Raw genomic sequence first — 23,923 nt, 5'->3', positions numbered from 1 at the left:
GGCAGGCAAAGCCCCCACAAAGCAAGGCCACATCAGCCTCTCACCACAGACTGCCCTCGCTCCGTGCCCCTGCCTGCCTGCCGCAGCTCCATACTGAGCCCCTGCCCTCCGCCCAACATCTGGAGGCTCAACAAAAGCTGCCGTAGGGATGAATGGGCCGGATTAGGGTCTGCTCCCCCCTGCACAAATCCCACTGGAGCCCATTGATGTGCAGATGCCCATGGGGCCACCAGCGCCTGGGGGCTGAAATAGGCAGCCTGGGAGGACATCACCCTGAGCAGCCCATGGGGCCCAAGTGAAAACGCCTGCTCACTGCATGCGTTGCCTGCTGAGGGCAGATGGCAAGCTCACCAGGAGCAAGGGACATGCAACAGCAGATTCAGGCTCTGCAAGGGCTGGGGCAAGGCTAGCCTAAGGGAGCACAGCCACCCTAACCCACTGGGGGATACAGCTGAGCCCCTGTGGCAGCCTGCACAGCACGTGAGGGCTACACTCCCTTTCTTGACGGAGAACGGGTCCTGCCAGCACCACAGCTCCCCGGCACTGCCCTGCTCTTCCGCTCTATAGAGCAGGCCAAGCACAGGCATGGCAGGGAAGAGGGAGCTGATGCATGGAGCACACCAGACGCAGGCACCCCTTATCGCTGCCATGGCCATGAGCTGCGGTGGACCTGGCAAGGTCTCTGTACACTGCTGCCAGCCTGTCTCTCTTCCCACAACCTGATCTCCACTGCTTCTGCCCAGCCTGGGCATCCCCAAAACTTTGTGTTGAACTTGCTGGAGGAGAGGTGGGGGGTAGTGCAAGATGAGAGATCTCAGCCGGCACCAAGCTCTCTGGGAAGCTGAAGGACAGGAAAGGAACTCACACAAATGAAAAAGGTGGAGGCACACAGCAGCACCCCTCTGGCTCCTGCTTGCCCCTGTGGCTGCTCTGGGGAGTCCTCAGTGCAGGGAACACCACACTGTCCCCAGCCTGCATGTGAGCATGCTACCAGGACAGGATGGGACCAGCACTAGGCCAGTTGGCAAAGACCCTCCCAGAAGCACTCAAGGACTCCAATCAACCCCCCGTAGCACACCCACCCCTCCCACCATCCCTTCTCCCCCTCCTCACCTGGCAGCTCACCTGCTCCCCAGAAGGTGATCTCCTTACCTGCCTTTCCCCTTCTCCTCCTCCCCGGGCGCCTCCCCAGCCGGCGGGCAGCCCAGTGCTGCTGCTCCCGCCCGGGTCTGCCGTTCCCCGTCCTCCCTTTACTCCTCCCTTCCCGATCTGACACTTCCCCCCCTCCTCCCTGCTCTCAGACCCAAGCTCCCCCGCACGCCCCGCGCTGGCCCCCCTTTCGGAGGAAGAAAGAACAAACAACACAAGAGATTAAATTCGCTTTCTACTTAAGAGCCCCCGGCTCCAGCAGCACGGAGTTGCCCAAAGTAAGGCGGGGAGGAATCCGCCCTCCCTTCAGCCCCTTCCCACTCCTGGGCCTCAAAAATCCCTCCTTTGCTGAGATAAGAGAGGCATCAGGATTATTTACCCCCTACCCAGCACCTGCCTCCTCCTTTCCAGAGGCAGGTGCATGAGCCTTTGTCCACACAGATACTCGGGGGACTTTGGAAGGCAGCAGAGCCCACGCCGTCTCCCCTCAGTGGGCTGAGGGGCTGCATGGCCAGCGCAGGACGTGAGCATGGTAAGGATGGAGTGCAGTCCTTGCTACCCAGAGAGAGTAGCTATCAGCTGGGTTTAAGTGATAGCTTCTCAGCTGGACAGGGTGCAAATACCACTACAGGTGTGAAAAAGGAAGAGCTGCACCCCGATTTCCCAGGCTTGCTCCAGCCCCACCAGCCCAGGAGGGCAGGGCTCCCCGAAGAGCGCAGTGTACCCCAGACCTGCCCAGCACACCAGGAGCAAACGGGATGGCAGCCGGAGGAGCTGGAGGCCGGGGCTGGGAATGCTAACTATGCAGAGACAGGCTCTACCTGCAGCTCCCCCCGCACCCGGCCCCAGGGTTGGGGAAAGGCAGCAGGCTCCTGCCCAGGGCCGGCGGGGAAGGAGAGTCCCCTGCCCTCCTGCCTGCCTTGGCGGGAGACTGCTGGAGGGTGCCCCGAGCAGGCACGGCGTGCTGGGAGGAGGCTGCCACCGACAGCAGGCGGAGCGATTAGGATGCAAACTGTCTGCACAGCAATTTAGATGAAACATAAATGGCCCCCCACTCCGTAACCCAAGGGCGAGCTGGGGCAGCAAGCCCCAGCCTGCCTCGCAAAGGCAGAGCAGCGCCTGCAAAGGCAGCCCCCGAGCCTCAGGGCAGGGGCAGGCTGGGTCTCCACCCAGGCAGCACTGAAATCACTGCCCCGGGAGATGCATTTACCTCCTGCTCAGGCAGCTCCTACTTGTCCTTGCAGAGTCCCGGTTACAACAGGCACCTCCATAGCACCTTTCTGCCCAGCCCAGCCCCGGCAGAGATAGGAAACCCCCAGGCTGCCCCACTCCTCACAGCTCATGGCTCCCCGGAGCAGGAGCCCCCTGCTTTGCTCCCCCACCTGGCCCTGGGGCACATGCAGCTCAGCCCTCAGGACTGTCCTGTCCCAGGCCGTGGTATCCATCACCTAACGAGTGCTCCAGCTGAGGCAGCCCAGGCAGCACAGGGTTTACCCAGCTCCTGGGGGAAGCCCAGACCTCCTGCCAACAGCACTGCTGCGGGGAAGGAAACTGCCTCCTGCACCGGTGACCACCACCACCTCCCCTCACGCTTTTCCTGCCCAATCTCGCTTACTCCCTCAAGAGAGGGCCTGGGCCCATGCTGGGTTCAGGGGGACCCCACCAGGTGCTCCCAGCTGGGGCAGAAGCAGGCAGGCTGCTGCTAGGGGAACATAGACAAGGTGGAGGTGTTTTCGGACATTCATGGAGGTGGGGAGGCAGGCAAGCAGGAAGGTGGATACTTAGCTTCTCCTCCCCCATGAAATGTTAAAGGCACAGAAAGCGAATGGCAAGGCTGGAAGCGGCTCACAGGCAAGGGGCACAGGGAGAGCCATGGCACATATGCAAGTGTCCCGGATCTCCAGTCCCTGCAGCCACAGCGCTCAGCCTCTCTGTCCTCCCTCCTCAGTCTCCTTGCTTGCGCCAGACAAGCGCAGCCAGCAGTAAGATGAGAGGTTTACCAATACTGCTGGTTTGCAGCCCCAGCACAGGGGTGCAGGGCAGAAGTGCTGTTCACAGCAGGTTATCCTCCCTCCCCCACGCTCTCCTCGGGAGCACCCTGCTTCAGCAGGGATCAGGGACACAGCAAATGGGACAGAAAGAAACAGCCAGGTCCCCTCCCTCACTGTGAGAGGCTGATGGCAGACACGGGGGAAGAGACAGCAGTCTCTCCTCATGCCTGGACTCTCTGCCTCCAGAGACAGCAGGGTGACAGCCAGGGGACACGGAGTGTCAAGCCAGCAGAGCCAGGCAGCTGCACAAACATCGGGTGCACACTCACAGCAACCTCTGAGGCGTGGGTAGGCGCCCAGGGCTGGCTGCCCACCAGCCACCCCTCCATGCACAAGCAGCCTTTGCTCCTGGGGTGGTGTGCCCACCTAGCTTGCCCCAGATCCCCAGAGCTGCCCACAAGCAGGCACCCCACTCCTCTGAGATTCTCTCTTTTTGTAAGAGCATGGCTCAGACCGACCGGCCTTCGCTCTCCGTGACTTGGTGACTATCAGGTGAGTAGTTAATGTTTAGGCAGAGCCGGCAGTGGGAGCTTTCCTGTCACATCAGCATGTTCCCCCCCCCGCAGCCCTGAAAGCACAGAGGGGAGCAGCCCTGTTTTCTGGCAGTGAGGCCCATGGCAGGGTGGGCATTGTAGCCTGCTGTCACTCATAGCGCTACGGTGCACCCACAGAGGCGATGCTGGGGCACAGCAAGACAGTCTGCAGGTCACAGGGACAGCAGCCCTGAGGGGCACAAGGACAGCCCTAGGCTTGCAGCCCCCCAGCCATGTCCCCCAAGCATTACAGGTCCCCAGCCAGGAGAGGAGTGACTTCAGAGCCTAGCTGTAGCTGACAGAAACTGCAAATCCTTCTCTCCCAGGTCTCATTTTCGGAGCTGGGAGAGCAGCAACATTTTAGCTGACCTGCTTAGGCTGCCTCAGCAGGAGCAGAACACAGCAGCTTCCTGGCTTGCAGGAGGCGAGAAAGGGCCTGAGAGCTGTGGTGAGAGCTACACAGCAAGACGGGAAACCAAGAAAAAGCACCACACTTTGAAGAGAGGCAACTGGGGTTGATCTCTTTTGCCCTTACAAAGAGATGGGAGGGGACAGGCAGGTTCCTCGTTCAGCAGGTCACCTTTAAAGCACATATTGCAGCACTCATCTGACAAAGTGCCTTACAATTTGGGGTCACCTCCCTGGCCTCCTCCCCAGGGCTGAAATGCTGCCACTTGAGGGGGCTGCCCCAGCCGGTGGATACCACACAGGCAGCGCAGAGCAGGGCAGCTGCAGGAATTTACAGAGGCGGAATGGAATTTGGCCAGGAGAGCAGGATTAAAACCCCATGCTCCGGATTACCACGCCGCCCCTCCCTCCACAGTCTTATGATAAGTGAAAAATCAAGTAAGAATTTCATATTCATATTTCCCTGTAAAGAGCAACCTGTGGTAAAACAGTCTCCATATTGTGGAGATGGGATCAAGCAGCAGCAACAGAGTCAGATACCAGCACATGAGCTGTAAAACAAGGAAGTGTCCCCGTCTCCCCATTGCCCCCAGCACCACCAAGCTGCAGAGAAAATCCCAGAAAGGTGAATATCTTCCTGGGTCAGCAGTCAGCTGTGCCTCAGTTATGGCTCATTCTTGTGTATCAAGCTCTCCTCAGGCCCATAAGATCTAAGAGTTCAGGTTTTTCTTCTGCAAAGGTCACACTTAAAAGCCATCTTCTCTGACAGAAGCACAGCACTTTGGGAAGAGGAACTAACAGCTTCTGAAGGGTGTTGAAGCTCTGAGCTTGGCTGAAGCATGGACTTTCATCACCAGACTGATTCCTCGTTTCCAGAAGAAACAAGCAAGTTCAGGCTGGGTCTGACACGGGAGCATGCCTCACCGCTTACCTCTCCGTGTCTGAAACCCCAGGAATGCATCAGGGAGCAACTCTTGGCAGGGACTCCAGTCACAAGGCCCTGCTAGATACAGTCCACTTCGGCAGGGCAGCACTGCAGTCAGTCTCCCTGCCCACGACCGGGCACCGGGTTCAGCTGTGCGGGGCAGGCTGGGGAGGCTGGTACCACAGCAGAGTGTGCAAGTGTTGTGTAGGAGGCTTAAGTCTACCAGACATCCTGCAATGCTTACAAGTTAGGCAGCTGCATCTTGTCACAACTCTCAGGCAAGGCAAGAGGGGGTGACCCAGCCAGCAGCCCCCCAGTGTGGCTCTGGAGCAGACCACCTTCCCCCAGCACTCAGCCAGCTCTGTGCCCAGCGTGTCAGGCACAGGATGAAGGAGCATCTCACATGTCCATGCTGGTCATGGTTTTCCCACCGAGGCCCTGCTTCTGTACAGCCTGCTGGACTACACCAGCCCTGCTCCAACCTGGCACCTGGAGGTGTCCCCACTGCTTCCCAACCCCCAGGAGACCCTGCCACGTGCTGCTGAGACCCCTCCCAACAAGCTCACAGAGGAGATACCTAGTCCAACATACTGCTTCCAGCTTTACCTTCCTGGACTACAAGTTGTTTGATATCAGAAGGATAATCAGCAGGTGAAGTATTGCCACTGACCAGCCTTTTTCTGGGCCTGACAGAGCACAAGCCTGACCCAGGACAGCTGCCCTGACACTATCACAGAGGCTACAGAGTCCTGGATCAAATCTCTTCCACACAGCTAGGCACAGGAGAAACCAAGCCTGGGCACTGTACAGGAGTACTACAAGGGGCAGGAGGCCCCCGTCTGACTCTTGAAAAAGAAGACGAACAGCATTTGGGCTGATCTCCAGCTCCCTTCCCTCTGTCAGGATTAGGTTTCTAATATCTGCATTTTTGCTGACGCCTGTGCTGCAGCTAATGGCCAGCTCCAAATGCGTTAGGTTCACTGTGTCCTGGTCTCCGGATGTGCTCCGGGCATCAATACCTGTTCAGCCCTGCTGTTTCCTGATGCTTCCACTGCCGCAGGCTTGCAGCAGTTCCCAGGGTCAGAGCTGAGAGGCAACAGCAGGGTCAGCATCCCGGAGCTCCTGCTCCTTCCCATGGCAGTCTGCAGCAATCCTCTGCCAGCTCCAGCACTGCCATCAGCACGGCTGGAGCACGCAGCCGGCGCCATGCCCTGTACCGCACAGGGGTGGGAATTTAACCCTGTGAACTAACCATGTCTTAAGTTTCCAGATAGCAGTGCCCATGGGTAGGGACTGACAGATTTCCTGTCTGTTCTCCCCCCACCAAATCTCCTTGCTCTGCTGAAACACTCTTGAACAACCTATACCTGGTGGGACAAGGGGGACCACATCCCAGTGCACCTTGACCAGACCTAACAAGCTTGTGGAGTCTGCACTAATGTCATATAAATTAATTAGGTTAATCACAGCAAAAAAAGGAGGCAAAGGGACTCCAACAACCCCGGACCAGCACTCTGCCTGGAAAAGTCCACAAGAAGCACCACACCATCCTCCCCACCACCTCTGGGAAGGTGCCAGGTCATGGCTCCGAGCCAGGCCCCCAGGTGCCCGCCGAGCATTGTCACCAGCAGAGCTGGGTAAGTGGTTTCAGCTGAATAGTAACTGATTGAAAACTGCAGTTTCCAGACAGTTCGGACCTATTTGCTACTTCATGACAAGTTTTGGACAAGAACAAAAAGCTTTGTTTTCTAAGAAAAGTCTCATTTTGCATTGTTTTGTTTGAAATTGAGCTGCATTACATTTAAGAGAAAAGATAAAGGGTCTCAAACTTGGCTGTGTTGATTTTTTTTTTTCCTCCAGCTTTTCATTTTGGGCACTAAATCAAGCAATTAATTATTTGTTCAGCTCTGCTCTCCAGACAAGCTGCAAGCATCATGAGCCAAAGGGACGAAGCAGCAGCACTAAGGAGGGTGCTGGTGTTTCCTGTGCTGCAGGCTCTGTGCAGACCTCAGCTCCAGCTCCCTTGAGGCCAGCAAGCACTCGCCAGGGCAAGGAGAGCACGGCCCCGTGCGAGGGACGGCAGGTGCCCCACTGAAAAGGCAGCCACCCACCCTAGTGGGCAGCGGTTCAGAACACACAACCAAGAGGTCACAGCTGCTGCTTGTAGGACACACTAGGAGCAGGGCTTCCCATGCAAACTGCCCTCCACAGTGCAAACACATCACACGGAGGTCCCTTGCTAGGCCCGCTGGTACACGGCACTGGAGCAACTCTTCCAGACGCCATTTCTCCTAGTGCCAAACTCTACTCTGGCAGCCTCAGCAGTGCCAGGTACACACACAGCGCACCTGACGAGGAAAGGCAATCCCTTCACTGCCCCTGCCCGAAAAGCAGTTGTGCCACAGAAGGCTGATGCTGACCCAGAGGCAGAGCTCATGGATGCAGCCTGATGCCCCTTCCACCAGGGACTGGCCCAAACTGGGAGCTCTGCTCAAGCAGCCACTCCCATGTCTTCCTTGCCCAGAGCTATTCCTGGCACTGGTGCCCTCAGTGCCCAAGCAAGGCTGAAAGCAGAGCTCGTCCACAGAGGAACGGAACAACTGCACTATAAATAGCAAATGAGAATGGCTCAGGACAGACTCTAAAAAACTCAAGCAGCAATAGTGTATCCACTCAGGGTGCCCTGGGCATTTTTTAAGACCTGAAGTGATAGTGGAGCTACAGAGAGGCTTACACATTGCAAATAGGCTCTGAGAACATGCGGAGGAAAAACTGCTGGCTGGGCTAAGAGACTGCAAACATATCTGCAAAAACACACATGGGGCATTCTGCAAACTGGAAATGAGGTAAAAATGGAGGGGAAGTGGATCCCAGAGGGGAGGCAGTTCCCAAATCCAGGAGGTGGAAAGGAGAATGTTCCCAACACCCAGACTCCCCACTGACCATCCCCAGCACTCCTACCCTCCTGCTGCTCCTTGTGCTCCCATCCCTGGGGCTTCTCACACTGCTGAGCTAAACCCTGAACTCCCACACCGAAGGACAAAGACAGGGAAGAAACAGCATACCTCAACTCAGCTGCTAACCAGCGGATGAGTGGCTCAGGACAAAAGCTCATGTCTTCTGCAATCCACAGCAACCCCTGTGCAGCACTCAGCCTGCCCCAGGAGTGGGACAAGAGGTATCAGAGCTCAGCCCAGCCTGTGACCGACCATCAGGGTCAAATTCTCCTCCTACCTCCAGGAAGGGTCTATCCTTCCCACCACACCCATCCTCCCTACTCCCTCTTCCCTGCTGGTGTTTCCATCTGGAACAGCAAAAACTCCATCTTACCCTTCACACTGACAGCGTATGTCCTATAAAGGGATCTCAGCCTCCACAGATGAGGACAGGACAGGCCCCACACAGAGCTACCAGGCACCAGCCTCCTGCCCTCAGCTGGGAGTCCCACGCTTTCGGCAGCACTGCAGCTCTGCTCCCTTGGGTGCATACTGGGGACCAGAGCGCAGGGCAGGCAAGTGGGAACTTGGGGAGAGGTGTGGACACACAGGGAAGGCTCAAGACCTGAAATGAATCACCCAGCATATAAACACACGTGCACACACACGTGCAGGGAAGCAGCTCCTTCCTCTGACAGAAAAAGGGGGTTTATTTGGTCAGAACGGGAATACAGCACTCAAAAAACCCAGAACCAAGACACCAAACCCTTGCTTTATTGCTCCTGGAGCACCAAAACCAGCCAGGACAAAAGAAGTGAAGATGGCCAATGCTGACTACAAACCCACCTTGAGAATTTCAGAAGCCAACAGCTTCCTTCCCTCCTTCCCCATGGCTCTCCTGCCCCCCCTTGCCCTTCTTCCTCTGCACAGAAAGCAAGAGGAGAGGCAGAAGTCTCAAGTCTGTCTGAGTTTCCATTCTGTGCAAAGCAGCTCGATAACAGACTGGGCAGGATGTGAGCACCCGTTGAGGAAGAGGATTAGTAACCCCCTAATCTGCACATTTTGGAGTCTAAGCACTTTACTGTACTCTCTAATTAAACCACAGAGTGCAGAGATTGCCAGAAGGGGGAGAACATGGAAGAAGAAGGAAAGGAAACAGAGGCTGTGGCTTAAAGGCTGTTCCTTGTGGCTTAAATGCATGGGATGTCATTGGATAGGGATGTATTTCACCTCAAGAGATTTATGCTGGGGCTGCCAAGCATCCTGTTGCCTGTCCTGATCCCATCTGCAGCAGGAGGAAGAGGAACCTGTGCAATGGCCTGGGGACAGCCGAGGAGGGAGCGAGGAGCCCCACCAGAGAGAGTGAAGCTTTACCTGCAGCAGCCTCACCTGGCCAGCCACGACTCCCCTGCCTCCTGGGAAACAATACGAGAGCCAGGCTGCCTTTTCTCCTCTCCCAGACCTGCCTGCACAGAAGGGCCCTGTTCAAGCACTTATCTGGCTCCAGGCTGGGGAGGGGCCAGTGCTGCCCTGGCACCAAGCAAGACCTTGATCTCTGCGCCAGGCTCCTTTGGTGCTGCCCAACCAGGGAGCCTTTCCTGGCACAGGTAAAGATGGAAACCCTTTATCACAGCCCATGGCAAACAAAACAGTTCGAACAAAGGCCCATTTCCCTCAAGCTCTGTTCAGGCCTATGTGCCTGTGCAGCATGCAGTGGGGAGAGCCTTGCTCAGGAAGCGATCCAGTCAGTGGGGACAGGAGCCCCCTGGGCTGCAACACACCACGGTGCACAGTATGGGGAGCAGGGCAGCTGGTGTCTGGGAACAGGAGTGCCGGGGAAGGGCCTCACCTCACAAAATGCTCTGCCTCCAGCTCAGCCTCATCAGACCAAAGCAGGGGGTGCATGTGTGCAGGGGCAGCCTGTCAATCCAGCGTCCATCTCTTCCCTCACTCCTATTCTTTAGAATTCCTCGCTTCTGTTTGCTTTGTTTCAGCCCTCAATGAACAGGAAGAAAAGGGAAGGAGCCTTGACAAATCCGATCAAGGCGCAGACACGCTGAGGCTCCCTCCTGCTGACATGCCAAGCCCTGCACTAATGAGGGGCAGAGGAGAGAGAGGCGGCCACTGAGAACAGTGGTCCTACAGAAACATCAGTGCAAGGGACAGAGGGAAAAGAAGCTGCTAGGGCAGAACAACGCCAGCACAAACCCTCTGCCTTCAGAAGGGGGTCTTCCCATTTCCCCTGGAAGCTTGTTCCAGCTCCCAGACACCTACTGCCCCCTACACTAAAAACAGGCAACAGACCATCGTAGCATTTGGGGAGAAGGATACAAACATGCACGTTCAAGGGAAGTTCAAGTGAAACAGCCACAGAGATGAGACCACACTTTGTTCCACAGATTCACGTGGGGAATCTGGTCTTTACCTCCACAGAACCGGGCCACAGGGGCTTACAAGTGCCAGTTTTGTCTCCAGAACCTCCCCACAAGTCCTAAATATCCACATGCCCAGCAGAGAGGAAACCCACAGAGCCATGACCTTCTGCCATGCAATTATCCCCAGTTTATCAGTTTGGGTACAGAAGCAATAAGACAGGAAGGGAGCATGCACATGTAAACTGCCTACTTAACAAGCAAGATAACTAACCTTTGGAGTCTGCCAATGTTGCAGGGGTACCAGGAACACCTGGGGAAGCTGGCAGGGCCTGGTGGCTGCTGTGAGGACCACCTTTTAACCACGGATGGTCAATTTATAAGGCACATAACACATCTCAGCTGTACTTGAGGGTTTTGGAGCCTGCTGTCACCTGAAACCCAAAAGACAAACAGTCATGTGAAGGGCTACTGTGTAAGAGAGCTGTGGGGACAGGCCCCTGCACAGCCAAGAGTGTCATAGATCAGCAGCACCCAAAACCTTGGTTCTGTCTCTTTCCTCCAGTCTGTTACAATGCACAGCCCAGTGTCACCCAAGGCCACCCAGACACCTCACAAGAGAATATCTGCATGCTGCATGTTTCTAGTCCCAGATCATGGCACTGTCCTGTAGCACATCCCCCACCCACACAAGGAGGATGCTGCCAGCACTTCTGGGGCCATGTGCACAGCCACGGCCACCACGCTCCATCGCAACACACGTGAGTCATCACACTGACTCTTCAGCAGGACAAGGAGCTGGGGGAGGGATGCAAGTTCTCTGGCCCCCTACAAAACATGATAGCAGCAGTGTTTAGCCTCTCAGGCAATGAAGGGATTAACTATCATGTCCAGTAACCTGAGACTCTGTGACATACCCTGGGCAGTCCCAGTAGGGGAGTTGAGAGAGTCTATCCAGATAGATGCACAACAGGGAGAGAGAAGGGATAAAGGCAGAGGAAAGAGAACGCAGGCAAAAACCACCACACAACTTGCACTGCAGAGAGCAGAGCAGCCTGCACATGTCACTTGTTCTCAAAGAAGGAGGAGATCCTCCTCCTCCTCCTCCGCTGGGATCCTGCCAGCAAATCCCTTTCCTCCAGCTCCCATGGAGCTGGGCACCCACACCCTACAACAGCAGACTGGAATGAATGAGCCAGTCTCCCAGGAGGCTACAGGAATTATCACCTCCTTATTGGGAGAAAGCACAAACCAGAAGCACAGAGACACGCAAGTCAGTTGGGGTAAAGGAATCAAAGAGGAACTGGGAGTTTCGATTTAAAGCCCCTCTATCCACACATCATTGCTTTGAGATGCAGGAGGAACAGGACCTTCAAAGCAGGTAAAACCTACCAAAACCATCTTTCTGGTCTGCCCCACCTGCTTTAAAACCCCGAACAGAGAAAGTGTGCAGTGTGCTGGGCACCAGCCACACCACAGCAAACCCCAGGTCAGCCTGGCACAGCACAACGTAAAACAAGGGAGATATCAATCCTAACAAGGGCTAGAGATAAGAAATACTTTACAACAGCTGTTCACCTGAACAGTGAAACCCACCGAGTCCAGTGAAGAAGTACAGCACTACAACTGCTCAGCAAAACCTTCCTCCAGCAACAAAGCCTGACACTACTTCTGCTTTGTGAGTCTCCCACAGTATCTATCTACCAGGCAGCAGCCAGTGAGAGAGGACAGCTATGGACAGGAGGACACACGTCAGTAAACAGACATCTACCCCCTCCATCAGCCCTGTTCTGCTCAGCCTGGTCTGTCAGCTCCCACTTCAGATTAGAGGAGTCTAAGCAGGGAACCTCGAAGATGGATACTTCTGGAGCAGGGGGAACTGGATATGAACCAGAGTGCCAAATCCACCCAGCACACACCACCTTTGCAGTCACAACCCATCCTCTGGTGCTACCAGAGCTCTGCATTTACAGGGAGCAGTTCAGCAGGTAAAAACCAAGTCCCTAACACCCACCTGGAACAGAAAGCAGAAGACCAAGTAGTTTCAATTGCAAAGAGCTGGGAGACCAAAGGCACCTTCAGCAGAGCTAATCATGAGTGGGGAGAGCCAGGCACGTGCCTGCCACACACCGCAGCGCTGCCCAATGGCATCTGCCACAGCACGGCCACCAGCGTCACTGGGAAAGCAAACTGGCCACGCGCAATGGCAAGAGATAACTCTCCAGGGTGAAGCCCACATCCACTGGCCACAACCCAGCCACCAGCAGTTACTTACACAGCACCACGCACAAGGCCTGCAAGAGCTGCAGCATGGTGGGAGAGATCTTCAGCTCTGCTGCCTTGTGCAGGTGGGGCCAGGGGAGCCAGGCTGAGGCTAAAAAGCAGATCAGCAACCACAAGCAGTTGCCCTGCTCACCCAAAAGCAGCTGCAGCATGTCTTCTCCTTCAGAATCCAGCTGCATCTCTCCCTTGGAGTGTTTCCATTAACCCAGGCCACCGGAGAACTGCATGTCCAGAAGATTTTTCCAACTGCATCACATGGTTATTAAAAGATATCGCCTCTCCCTCTCAGCCTTTAGCACAGGCAGATTCAGGATATTATAGGAGAGACGCTGCATGTTGCACATTGCTAATGAATCAGGGAAGGGAGTTATCCAAGTAACAGCCTGAGGTTCTAAATGCTTTTCTGGAAAAGGCATCTGGAGGCAGGAGGCAGTCACTATCTCACAGCAGGGCTCTGCACATGTTGCCAGGAAGCCAAAAAAAGAGTCTCCATCCTGAGATGCCAAATCTCAGCTAAGCTGGGAAGGGCAGGGGCACCCTGACAGAGAATGGCAACAAAAAGCCTTCAAGTCAAAATGCTCATTAAAAGGCCCCTTAAGCTTGTTTGACCTGGGTTTCCCTTCCCCTCAGACTACCACTTCAAGCAATAGACCTGTCAGCAGCACTTGAGGATCTCAAAGACTACACCACCAACATCCTTTGCCCACCAGTGCCTTTCCAGGTCCCAGGAGGGCTGTCAGAGATCAGATGTGTGAGCTGCCAGCACCAGAAATGCCATGCTCAGAGCTTGGTATGCTTGTCTCCTCATTTGGATTGAGATTTGGAGCTCTCCTGAAAGGTGTTAGCCCCCAGTGAGACACTGTGAGTGAATCAGGCCTCCCATTCTAGGCAGGGCTCATGTGTCAGGGACTAAAATACTCCCTCGATGTGCCTCTGTCTACAGGTTATTTGGAGAAAGTCACAATATATCCCTAGCTATCCCAAAGGATTGGCTGAGCTCACTCAGGAGCAAACAAAATAGACAGGCACACCACAATGTGGGCAGGAAGGGATGCTCCAAGGAAAGAGGGCCAGAAAAGCCATCTCATCTCACACCAGGACTTCTCCTTTCCAACCACAGCTGGAAAGGTCCACATCCCAGACCTTACACTGCCAGGCTCCTTTCCTCACAGTGGAAGGACAGAAGGAAAACTGCCAGCCCCCCAAGACACAGCCACGCTTCGATACATCAGCTCTAACCAGCTCTAACACTAACAAGCGCTGTAAGAATACGTCCTCATCTACCCCAGCACCCTGCAAGGTATGTTTTGAGCAAGGCTTACTTAGGATGAACTGCCTCAGACCCACAGCAGTGCCCCGCCTAGGGTGAGGCTCCACAGAAATGGTTTGGTCTTGCAGATTTGAGCAAAGAGCAAGACGCTGGCAGATAAGCAAGCTGGACCTCGGCATCATACCCACCGATGGGCTGGCAGAGCATTTGCTTTTTTTGGTGTGCTTCTTTTCGTGCCATTAGTGCTGAGACTGCACCCCTCGTCATCGCAGCATAGGAACTATTTGGCCTCGGTTACAGCCAGTGGATTTCCAGTAAGCACAAGCCCTCAGCACCCAGACTGACAGTAAGTGCTAAGAAAGGAGCTGCTCAGAGAGCTTTCTGGGTGCAGCTGAGAGAGAAACAAGCCCCTCAGCCTAGCCTTTCACCTCCTACCCACTCCCCTGTCACTGTGGGCACCATAAGCCAAGGCAATTTAAGTCTTGCCCAATCTCATGGGCTTTCAGCTGCCCTGAGAAGCCACCCCTCCTACAGCGCTCCCTTGCAGCATATTTACCATAAAAAGGCAGCATGATGCTACTCAAACTGTCCTCCAAACTCGGTCACTCCAGGACAGAGATGAACAGAAAGGGGGACAGGACAGACAGAGGGTGGGAGGGAGGCCAGGGACAATGGATGAAGAGGAAACATCTGCCAAAAAGCTTTTTGCTGAGGGAGAGAACCTCACTATCTGGCTATGCTGTTCAGAGTAGCCCAAGTACTTTGTGCATCAAGCTTCACCTCTGACTGAAGACAAGGTGTCTCTGGCAGTCTCCTAGGCAGCTGGCTCTCAGATTGCTGTCTGGCAGAGTTAGAGCTTCTCCTTGAAGGAGAGCAGCTCCAGCAGTCTGCACTGGATATGCCCCTAGAGTCACCTACCACCAGCAAGCTGTTCTCCAGACCTCTGTCACAGGCTTCAGGTGCTACCTCACCCACCTTTGTACTTTCACTTAGCAGCTCAGCCACCGTGAAATTCAGAGGAGCTTACAAGTAGCACTGCGTGTGAATGGGAAGTTGGGTCTAATCCATGCGATTTGGATTAAAAAGGTTTGTTTAGTGCCAGACTGTTTGCCACCAGTATCTCGTGCCCTTTTTGAACTCAGCGTGCTGGAAAAAAAAACCCTCAGGGCAAGGGGGGAGAAGAGGAGAGATCAGAAAGGATTAAGTGCCTGCCCATGCAACTATAACTCTTGCAGAGGAAGCTGCAGGCACACACTGCGTCCATTGTGCGGAGGTAACTGGACAGGAGGAAGGAGGGGCAGCTTGGCAGAGCTCTGTTTGCACTTGTGAGACCTGCGAAAGGCCATGAAATACCCTCCTCGCCCACCCCACGCACCTTCAGAGGTGGGGCAAGGAGGCGTGCAGCTGTACCCATGTGCGCTTCGGTCGACCTTTGCACTGCAAGGTGTGCCGAGGGCCAGGCCCAGCTCCGGGAGCAGCACACAGCCGGGAGGGGATGGCCGGGCTGCCTCTGCACAGGGTGGCTCTCCCGGCAGAGCAGAAGACAGAGCCGGAGCACGGTCTGTGCAGCCCAGCCCCGCTCTCCGCGGCAGGGAGGGTCTGCAGGACCGAACGCAGGTTTGAGCCCCCTCCTGCAACAGGCTGGAGGCTCTCGCCTGTAAGCCGGGGGTTATGCTTACATACAGCAAAGCCTAGAGCGTGGCTGTGGCTGTGCAAGTCCCGTTCATGCTCCGGGAAAGAGCCGGGACGCGCTGACAGCACAGCCCGACCACCTCTCTTCGGCACCTCGCTCTCCTCCCAGCGCTCCCGCCCCCGATCCCGGGCAGGGAGAAGCGCTGCCACGCATGGTCACAGAACACCGCGGGGCCGGCAGGTCCCCGTCCCCAAGCGCCCCCTAGCCTGTTCCAGCCTCTGCCCGCGGTTCGCAGACCCTCGGGGCAGCCGCTCCTCCTGCCTGCACCCGGGCACAGAGCGTTCAGCCCCCGAAAGGAGCCGGGCTGCCCCTGCCCGCTCGGGCACACCTTGCGCTTCCCGGAATAAAGCCCTCGCCAGGGGCAAAGAGGTGACTCCCGGGGAGCGACCCAAACACGGTCCCCAAGTGCCCACCAGAGCAGCCCCCCTGCCCCTGGGGGGCACAGGCTGTCCGGTCGGAACAGCAGCTCCGGTACGCCGGTCCCCGCCGGGTGAGGACGTGGCAGCCGCCGCTGCAGACGCACACGCTCCCTCCCCATCGCCACCACGAACTTTTCACCGGCGCCGCCATAGGAACCAGCAGCTCCCCCGAGCGACCCCGGCGCAGCAGGTACCGCCACCCCGCCGCCAGCAGCCTCGCCGGGCACGGCGCTGCCCGCCTCCTAGGCCCACGCGTGGGCCGAGCCGCGCCTCGCTGCAGCGCTCGAGGAACGTCTCCCTCCCGGGGCTCCCCAAAACTGACCCGCACCCCGGCTCCTCACCCTGCAGCAGCCACGTCCCGCTTCGGGACAGCTCTGGCCCCAGGGCCCCTCACAGGCCGGCACCCCAGCCCTCACAGAAGCCGGTGCCCATCAGCTCCCACACCCCCAGCCCGCCCCGTACCTGCCCGGCCGCCGCCGCCGCTGCCGCTGCTCCCGGCCCTTTAACCCCCGGCCCCGCCGCCCATCAGCCGCTCGGCGCTCGGCCGCCGCGCCTGGCCCGCTCCACTCGCCTCGGCCGGGCTGGGCGGGGCGCGCAGGCGCGGTGGCGGCCCCGGAAGCGCGGGGCCGTGGGAGCCATGGCGGCGGCGGCGGCGGCGGCCCCGGGCCCTGCCCGCGGCGGCCCGGCGGCGCGGCTGCGCCTGCTGTGCCAGCGCTACCAGGAGTACGTGAGGCGACACCCGGCCGCCACGGCCCAGCTGGAGAGCACCGTGCGGGGCCTCTCCTACCTGCTGCCAGGTGCGGGAGGGGGGCGGCCGGGCCCTGGGCCTGGACTGGGCCCCGCTCCGGCAGCTCCCCGGGGGGCTGTTGCCCAGCGGGGAACCGGGGCTGCCCCCGCTCTGGGCGCTGGCTGACAGCCGCTCTCCTTCTTCCGCAGGTCGCTTCTCGGACTCCTACGCGCTGTCGGAGCTGGGTAGGTGGCGGCCGGGATCGCGGGGCGGGCGGGCCGGCCGGCTGCGAGGCTGGTGCTGCCTCGGCGCGGTGCATGGGGGCCGCTCCCGGGAGCCGCGGTGCTGCTGACACCTGGCTGCATCCTCCGGCAGGCTGTGAAGGAATCTGCACGGCTGGCTGCGCTTCTTCCCTCATCCCCTCCTTGGTTTGCTTGCCGTGCATGCCGTAACAGTGGTTTTCTTGTTCCTTCCTTAGTGTACTCTGCCTCCAACCTCCTTGTGCTGTTAAATGACTGGATTCTCCGAAAGGAGCTGCAGCAGAGCCTGCCCGTGGTAAGGCTGGAGTGTGTGGGAGGAGGATATGGGATATGTGCTTGCTTTCTTGCAGAAGCTTTCAGGGAGTGTCTGTAGAAACTACCAGGTCTTTGCTGTAGCCTCTTTTGCTGTCAGGTATGTAGAGGCCAGAGGCAACCTCTGGATGAAGGTAAACAGCAGCCTTGCCCCATAGCTGCTGGCTTGAAGGAGTGGCCAGAGCTCTCCCTGGGCCACAGAAATCAGTCCCTGAATTGCATGAGGAGCTCCACTGTTTTTTTGAGAAACTCAGAACTTGAGATAGGTAAAGGTATTGCCAAATAACCTTCACTGTGGCTCTGGACCACTAAAGCTCTGATTCCATCCCTCAGCCTTTGCGTATGCTATTGAGCAAAACAAAGTACCTTGCTTGTATGTCTCTCTTGCAGGAGCCCCAGGCTGGCTCCCAGTACTCGGCAGGCCCTTTGGGGATGAGGAGGAGGGCACTTTTTTTTCGCCAACAGGCCTCTTGTGTTGCAAGTCTGCCTGCTGTGTGGGTTTGGATGTTAGTAGCTGTCTGGCTGGGATATCAGACAAACGCGAAAGTCTTGCTTCATTGGTGAAGGCCAAAGTGAATTTCAGCTGTATTATTTTTATTGATGCTTTCAGATGGTTAAAACCTGTGGTTGACAGCACCAGCAAGCTTCTGTGTGGGGAGCTAGGGATGCAGGCTGGAAGAGCACCCACTGTCTTGGGATTCATGCCTGGGGTCTAGACTGATGCTGTATTCAGCAGCCATTCACTGTGGTGTAACTGTGGACTCTGGTCCCCTTTCCTCTACTCCAAGTATACTCCCTCATCAACTTTAACTGGGGAGGAGGTTTGTTGTGTAGCCCAGCTCCAGGAAAAGGAGGAGGAGAGAGTTTTGCCTTGGAGTTGAGGCACAGTGCCACAGCCCAAGAGACTGTCCTGCTGGGTCAGCCCCCAGCAGGGGTAGAAGGCAATCCAAGGTACAGCTGTGATGTTCTCCGTGTTTTTGGGGTAGCAGCCGTGTGTGATGCTGTGATGTCTCAGTCTGTCCCTGCTTGGAGGTGGAGAAGTGGGCTTGCGTGTAGACTCTGGCCGCAGTGACAGCACCACTTTCTGTTTCTGGGGTGGTGACTTCCAAGGCTATTCAGTGCTTGTTTCTGAGAGTCCTGCCAGACTGGGCTGTGCTTCTGCCCCATTTAACTCCCAAGCAGAACCTGCATCCTGTTCCCCTCCTCCCCTCTGTGTTTTGCAGTCGCTGCCCCAGCAGAAGCTGCTGACCTGGCTGAGCGTGCTAGAATGCGTGGAGGTCTTTGCAGAGATGGGGACAGCCAGGGTGTGGGGGGAGATGGGCCGGTGGACCATCATTGTTCTCATCCAGCTGGCTAAGTAAGTGCCATGGGCGGAGGGGAAGGGGCTGTGTGCACTCAGAAAGGGGATCTGGAGGGGACTTGGCAATACCCCAAGAAAAAGTCTGAGCAGGACTGAGCTGCTGATCTCAGAGGCTGTGGGAATTAGGACCCCCACAGTGCACTGGATACTGTGCCACAGAAGGGGACGCTTACCCCTCTCATCTTGCTGGCTGCCCTGAGCAGACCTGAGTGTTTCTCTCTTCTGTGGAAGCCACATTTCCAGTGCAACAGGAGCTCAGCTCTGTAGCCTAGTATTGAAGGCTTCTGTGTGTCTATCCACAGAGCTATCCTTCGTCTCCTGCTCCTGCTGTGGTACAAAGCTGGCATCCAGACGTCTCCTCCCATCGTGCCGCTGAATAGGGAGCAGCAGCAGCCTCTCCGCCCTCAAGGTGACCCCATGGTGCTGTTATCATTGGCTGGGCACTTTGCTGGGCCACATGTCTTGTCCTGCTAGGAATTACTCATCAGAGCAGCAGCTTGGACGACACAGGGAACTGTAAGGCTTCAGTATGCAGAGCCAAACTGTATTGCACTTTCTACCTTCTGCAGAGCACAGGGTAGCTTAGTGGTGGGGTTGTCCTGCAGTCTGGAAGGAGGGGGTGGAGGAGTATAAGCCTGGAACCACTGGCTGAACTATGAGTGGAGCTGCATGCCCCCTGGTCTGATGGTGAGGAAGATGATCCTAGGCCTGGGCAATGTCAGGCAGATTTACCTTTTCACCCTCGGACAGCTCTGTATACTGTTTGCCCCTTCAGGATGGTCCAGTTTGCGCTAGATCAAACTTTCAGTCTGCTCTTCTTGATGGCAATGTAGGGAGAGGTGCTGCCAGCTCTGGGGTGAGGTGTGTTCCTTTGAAGCCTGACCCCTGTGTCTGTTTTCTCCTGCAGACGGCGAAGACAACTCCTTGGGAAAGGATCAGACCTATATTGGCAAGCGTTCCAGCCGTGTCGTGCGCTCTCTCCAGAGCAGTAAGTAACTGAGCCCATTTTCTGTCCTCATCTGAGCTGTTTCTGCTCTGTACCCTGTACGTGCGACCTGGGTGTGTGCAGTAAAGAGCAGAACCTTGTATTGGAACATATCCTGCCAGTCAGTGGGCCCTGTGGGTGTGGGGGTTATCAAAGCGACGGGGTTTCAGGCACAGGCTGCAAAGCCGGGACTTAAATTGTGTTTTCCCAAGTGAGCTGTGTGACTGACACAACCCTTCAGTGTGGTTATGTTTTGAAGGGCACAGACTTTATAAGTACCTCTCCCTGCTCTGTACCCTCTGGAGGCGAGCTCTGGGGGTGCTGGTCAGCTGAAGCAGTTGTTGTGTGTGCAGTTCTTCAAGCTTTCCTGTTTCACACCTTCACAGTGCAGAAAACAGTGGGATGGTGGGGTGGGGAAGCGTGGTAGAAAGGTTTTGTTCGTGTTGGTGACCTGATCTTTTTGTTTCAGCCCCATCCCTGCAGTCCCGGCACTGGGGATCCCCCCAGCAGAGGGAGGAGTCGCAGAGCCGAAGAGCAGAGGAGATGAACCAGACTCCCACCCCTCTGGGTCTCCAAGAAACCATTGCAGAATCCATCTACATTACCCGTCCTCTCCTCCACCGTATCCTGCCCTGGCTGTGTGCGGGCTCAGACTGTACCCTTGGTGGTAGCAGAAGGTGCTGCAGGCTCAGCCCTGGTGCCATGCCAGGCTTCTCTCACCCTGCTGCTGCTCTGCTTAGGCAGAGCCCTTGGGACTCCTCCCTTCTCTTATGCCTTGATGCTCACCTCAGCCGCTGGAGTTGTGGGTGCAAGTGCTCCAGCCCCTTCCCTAAGCCCCCAGCATTGCCCAAGCTTGTATTCTTGTGTACACAGCAGCGCTTTGCTGGTACCCAGGGGATGGCTTTGGCTACATGCCCCTCATTAGGCATCTCTGGTTCATTCCATTCCTTGACTGTGTATTCCTAGTATTGAGTTTAGGAGTGTGGGGCCAGAGATCGTGGAAACCCTGGCTCCTTTCAGCGGTCCTGGACATCTCGAGGTCAGTCTGAGGAAGAGTCTTTGCGGGTCCTTGAGGTTGCTGGTGCTGAGCATCACGCTTCCCCCGGTTCCCCAGTCCTGGGCAGGCCTGGGAGAAACACACACAGGGGCTGGGCCTGGTCTTTATCTGGGAGATTAACACGTTTAGTTATCTTCTACAACACTTAGAGTGCTCTCCCTTCTGGTGCAGCCTGCTCTATGTGGAGCTAAGAAAAAAGAGCATTTAGAAATCCACTTTCTTTTTCCTGCTGGCTGCTGTTGCCATGAGTTAGCTCTCTGCCCTTCTCCTTCCAGTCTGAGTTTGCTGAGTGATCTGAAAGACCTGAACAGGCGAGAGCGAGCAGAACTGAGGCGACGAACCATCCTACTGCTGTACTACCTGCTGAGATCGCCTTTCTATGACCGATATTCAGAGTAAGAGGCCCCTGTTAGGTTTTGCTGAAAATTTCCCTTTTAACAGAAGTAGCCTTAGGGAACTGGGTGAGTAGATCTGGAGAGGTCTGGGTGCCTGTGACCAGGTTAATCTGAGCCTTTGCCTAACAGCTGCCATTGCTGTTAGTGTGTCCAACAGTTGGGGCAGGAGGTGTCCTGCTGGACTCATTCATACTCTCTCCCTTCCTAGGGGCAGGATCCTCCTCCTTCTGCGCCTGTTGGCCGATTATGTGCCTGGACTTGGCTTTATCACACGTAAGTGGGCCCCACCGTTATATCCCTGTTCATGTTGGGTGGAGAAAAATCAGGGGAATTGGGCAGAACGTTTGTCCATCAGTTTCCAACCCAAGGAAGGAATTGAAGTTTCTGCAATGGTTAGCATCGGGTGCATCTGGTATCGATGCTTATATTGTTTTAAACTGGAACAGGGAAGGATGAATTGCTTCCAGGCTCTTGGAGACCTGTGCTTAACTGCGGTGGTAAACCTCCCTGTGCCCTCCCGGGCTACACAGCTCTGTCTCTGCCACCTGGGCCTGTTCTCCTGGATTCCCTTTCTGCACCTCAGCTGGTACACCAGAGCCCTGCTTTGCAGCCTCTGTTTCTGAACTCTTGATCCCCAGTCTGCAACGCAGGCGCAAGGGGTGAACAGTTGCCTAGAGATATTGACCCAGCCAGGAGCCAATTTTAAATCAAAGGGCTGAACCAGGTCTGGCTTCTAATCCTTCACTGGAGGATTCCCTTTTTTATGGGCCAGAATTTTACTTCCTCCTCTTCCCAGCTGATGTGGAGCTGTTCATGGCAGTGATATGGCATTAGATGAACCTGGCATTGTGGGCCTGTCCTTTCCTTGGGGAGGTCACAAAGCTGGCTAGCTCGGGAGCCGCACCCTCCAGTCAGTGATTTTGGAGAGGCTTTGGAGCCTGCATTAAGCTGTGTGCTACATAAGCATTTTCACTCTACAGCGGTTGCTTCTGGGTCTGCACCTGCTCATTACTGCTGAGCTGTCTTCCCTCTTTCCTCTGCCACAGCAGTGGCCTGACTGGCTGCATGTCGGTTTTCCCCTTGTACGTTGTAGCCTCCCCTTCCCGCTAGAGCTTGGAGGGAGTGGTGTCCCACACTGTGGCTGTGCTGAGCACGTATCATGCCCCACTTGGTACTGCTCTGTCTCTGCCACCACATCCCAAAATTGTCTCCCATCTTGGCACAAGTAACTGTTCTATTCTTGCATTCATGTGAGTTGTATACTGGAGATTTGTGATTGCTGGAGATCATAATGAGAAGTGGGGGGATATACCTCATATACCTGAAGTTCTTGGTTTGTCATCTGCATCATCCCTCCCTTTTCTTGTTTCAGGGCCACTGATGGATTACTTGCCTGCTTGGCAGAAAATCTATTTCTATAACTGGGGCTGATGAGAAGATGATTATTCTCTGCTAAGATCATGGCTGGACATTTCTAAGGAGGGCAAGCAGGCTGGGGGAGGGATGTTGATAATGTCTAATTTTCAGTTAAACCATCAATGAGAAGCTCCTGTTCTGCAGGGTGGGGTGAGGGGTGTATGTAATCTTTTTAACAAATCTAGCTGTGAATGATGGACACTACGTGTGTGAAGAGACCCTGGCCACCTTTCTCTGGCCCATTCTGTGGCTGCAGCGATGGTGATGGGGCAACCTCTTCTCTTTTTTTTTTTTTTTTTTTTTAAGCACTTCAATTTTCTCCTTTTGTACTGCTGCACTATAATAAAGCCAGGCAGCACAGTGGTTTTTGGAGAGCATTGTCTCCCACCTCATGGCGCCAAGACTGACCTGCAGCCTGCTCATGTTGGCCGTGCCTGGCAGATCTGCTTGGAGCGGCCTTGTCTGTCAAATAAACTGACTTAATGGAAAGAACTGAGCTGAAGGACCTCTCCTCCCCTGTGTGTGTGGGCTCCCCTTGCTTCTGGTTGCCAGCAGGTCTCTCCCCATGAGAAAGAGCAGCTTTTGCAGTTATCTACCCTGGGATACACTCTCACTTAGAGCCTTTTTCTCTGGCCTGTGTCAGGTGGGGTTCCACATGTTGCTCAGCTGGTGACTGTAACTCCAGGTGCCTAGTTGCTTTCCTAGCGCCTGATGTGTGCTACGAGGGTTTGCAGAATGGCTGCCAGCCAGTGCTTGGGGGCTTGGCCAAGGGCGGAGGAGAAATGAAGAGATTAATTCAGTACATACTGTTATGCCACACTTAATGAAGGGCCCAGGACAGACCTGGACATCCATGGCCCTCCTTTTGTGTCTGCTCTGCTAACTGGGGGACAGGTAAGGCATCAGTGCTCAGTGGGCTGCTGTGGAGGCTCCCTGGGCCAGGACAAAGGGGTAGCCAGCTTGTGGCACTGGGTTGTGCCACAGGCAGCTGCCAGTCCTATGCAGAGGTTAGAAGCTGGAAAGTGCCACGTGTGGCAGGTTCCTGCCTGACCCATCCTTGAGGGACTCGGGGTGCAGCGGTCATGCACAGCCTTGCCTCAGCACCTGGAATAAGGGATGTAGTTCCCCCCCACAACCCTCCATAGCAGGCCACCATAGTTGGGGACCGCAGGGGCTTTGGCAATGTGCACGCTCTCTGGTGCCACCCCAGCTGGCAGCCATGCCCTGTAATGTGGCAGTGGGCAAGAGCCATGAGTGAGGGACTCTGATCCCTTCGTTTGGGCTTTTACGGAAAGAGCCTGAAGGCTGTGATGTCTGGAAAGTGTTGGAGGGTTTACTTCTGGTGACAGGGAGACACTGAGATGAAGGGGTT

The 23,923-nt window shown here is 55.9% G+C and overlaps 1 protein-coding gene across 1 annotated transcript; it reads left to right on the top strand.

Annotated features, from left to right (window-relative positions):
* The first annotated feature begins 16,665 nt into the window (after nt 1-16,665).
* Nucleotides 16,666-23,175, top strand: PEX16 (peroxisomal biogenesis factor 16). The gene is made up of 11 exons (XM_080346057.1): nt 16,666-16,836; nt 16,976-17,011; nt 17,245-17,321; nt 18,562-18,695; nt 19,001-19,107; nt 19,606-19,686; nt 20,153-20,305; nt 20,650-20,722; nt 21,016-21,135; nt 21,344-21,408; nt 22,508-23,175. Exons 1-11 carry the CDS (start codon nt 16,677-16,679, stop codon nt 22,564-22,566), a joined length of 1,065 nt encoding a protein of 354 aa, XP_080202183.1. The 5' UTR covers nt 16,666-16,676; the 3' UTR covers nt 22,567-23,175.
* The last annotated feature ends 748 nt before the right edge of the window (nt 23,176-23,923 follow it).

Source organism: Nesoenas mayeri (genome assembly GCF_963082525.1).
Source record: "Nesoenas mayeri genome assembly, chromosome: 5".
Taxonomy (NCBI): Eukaryota; Metazoa; Chordata; class Aves; order Columbiformes; family Columbidae; genus Nesoenas; species Nesoenas mayeri.
The sequence above is the reverse complement of the archived record's forward strand: the minus strand, read 5'-3'. Positions and strand labels throughout refer to the sequence as shown.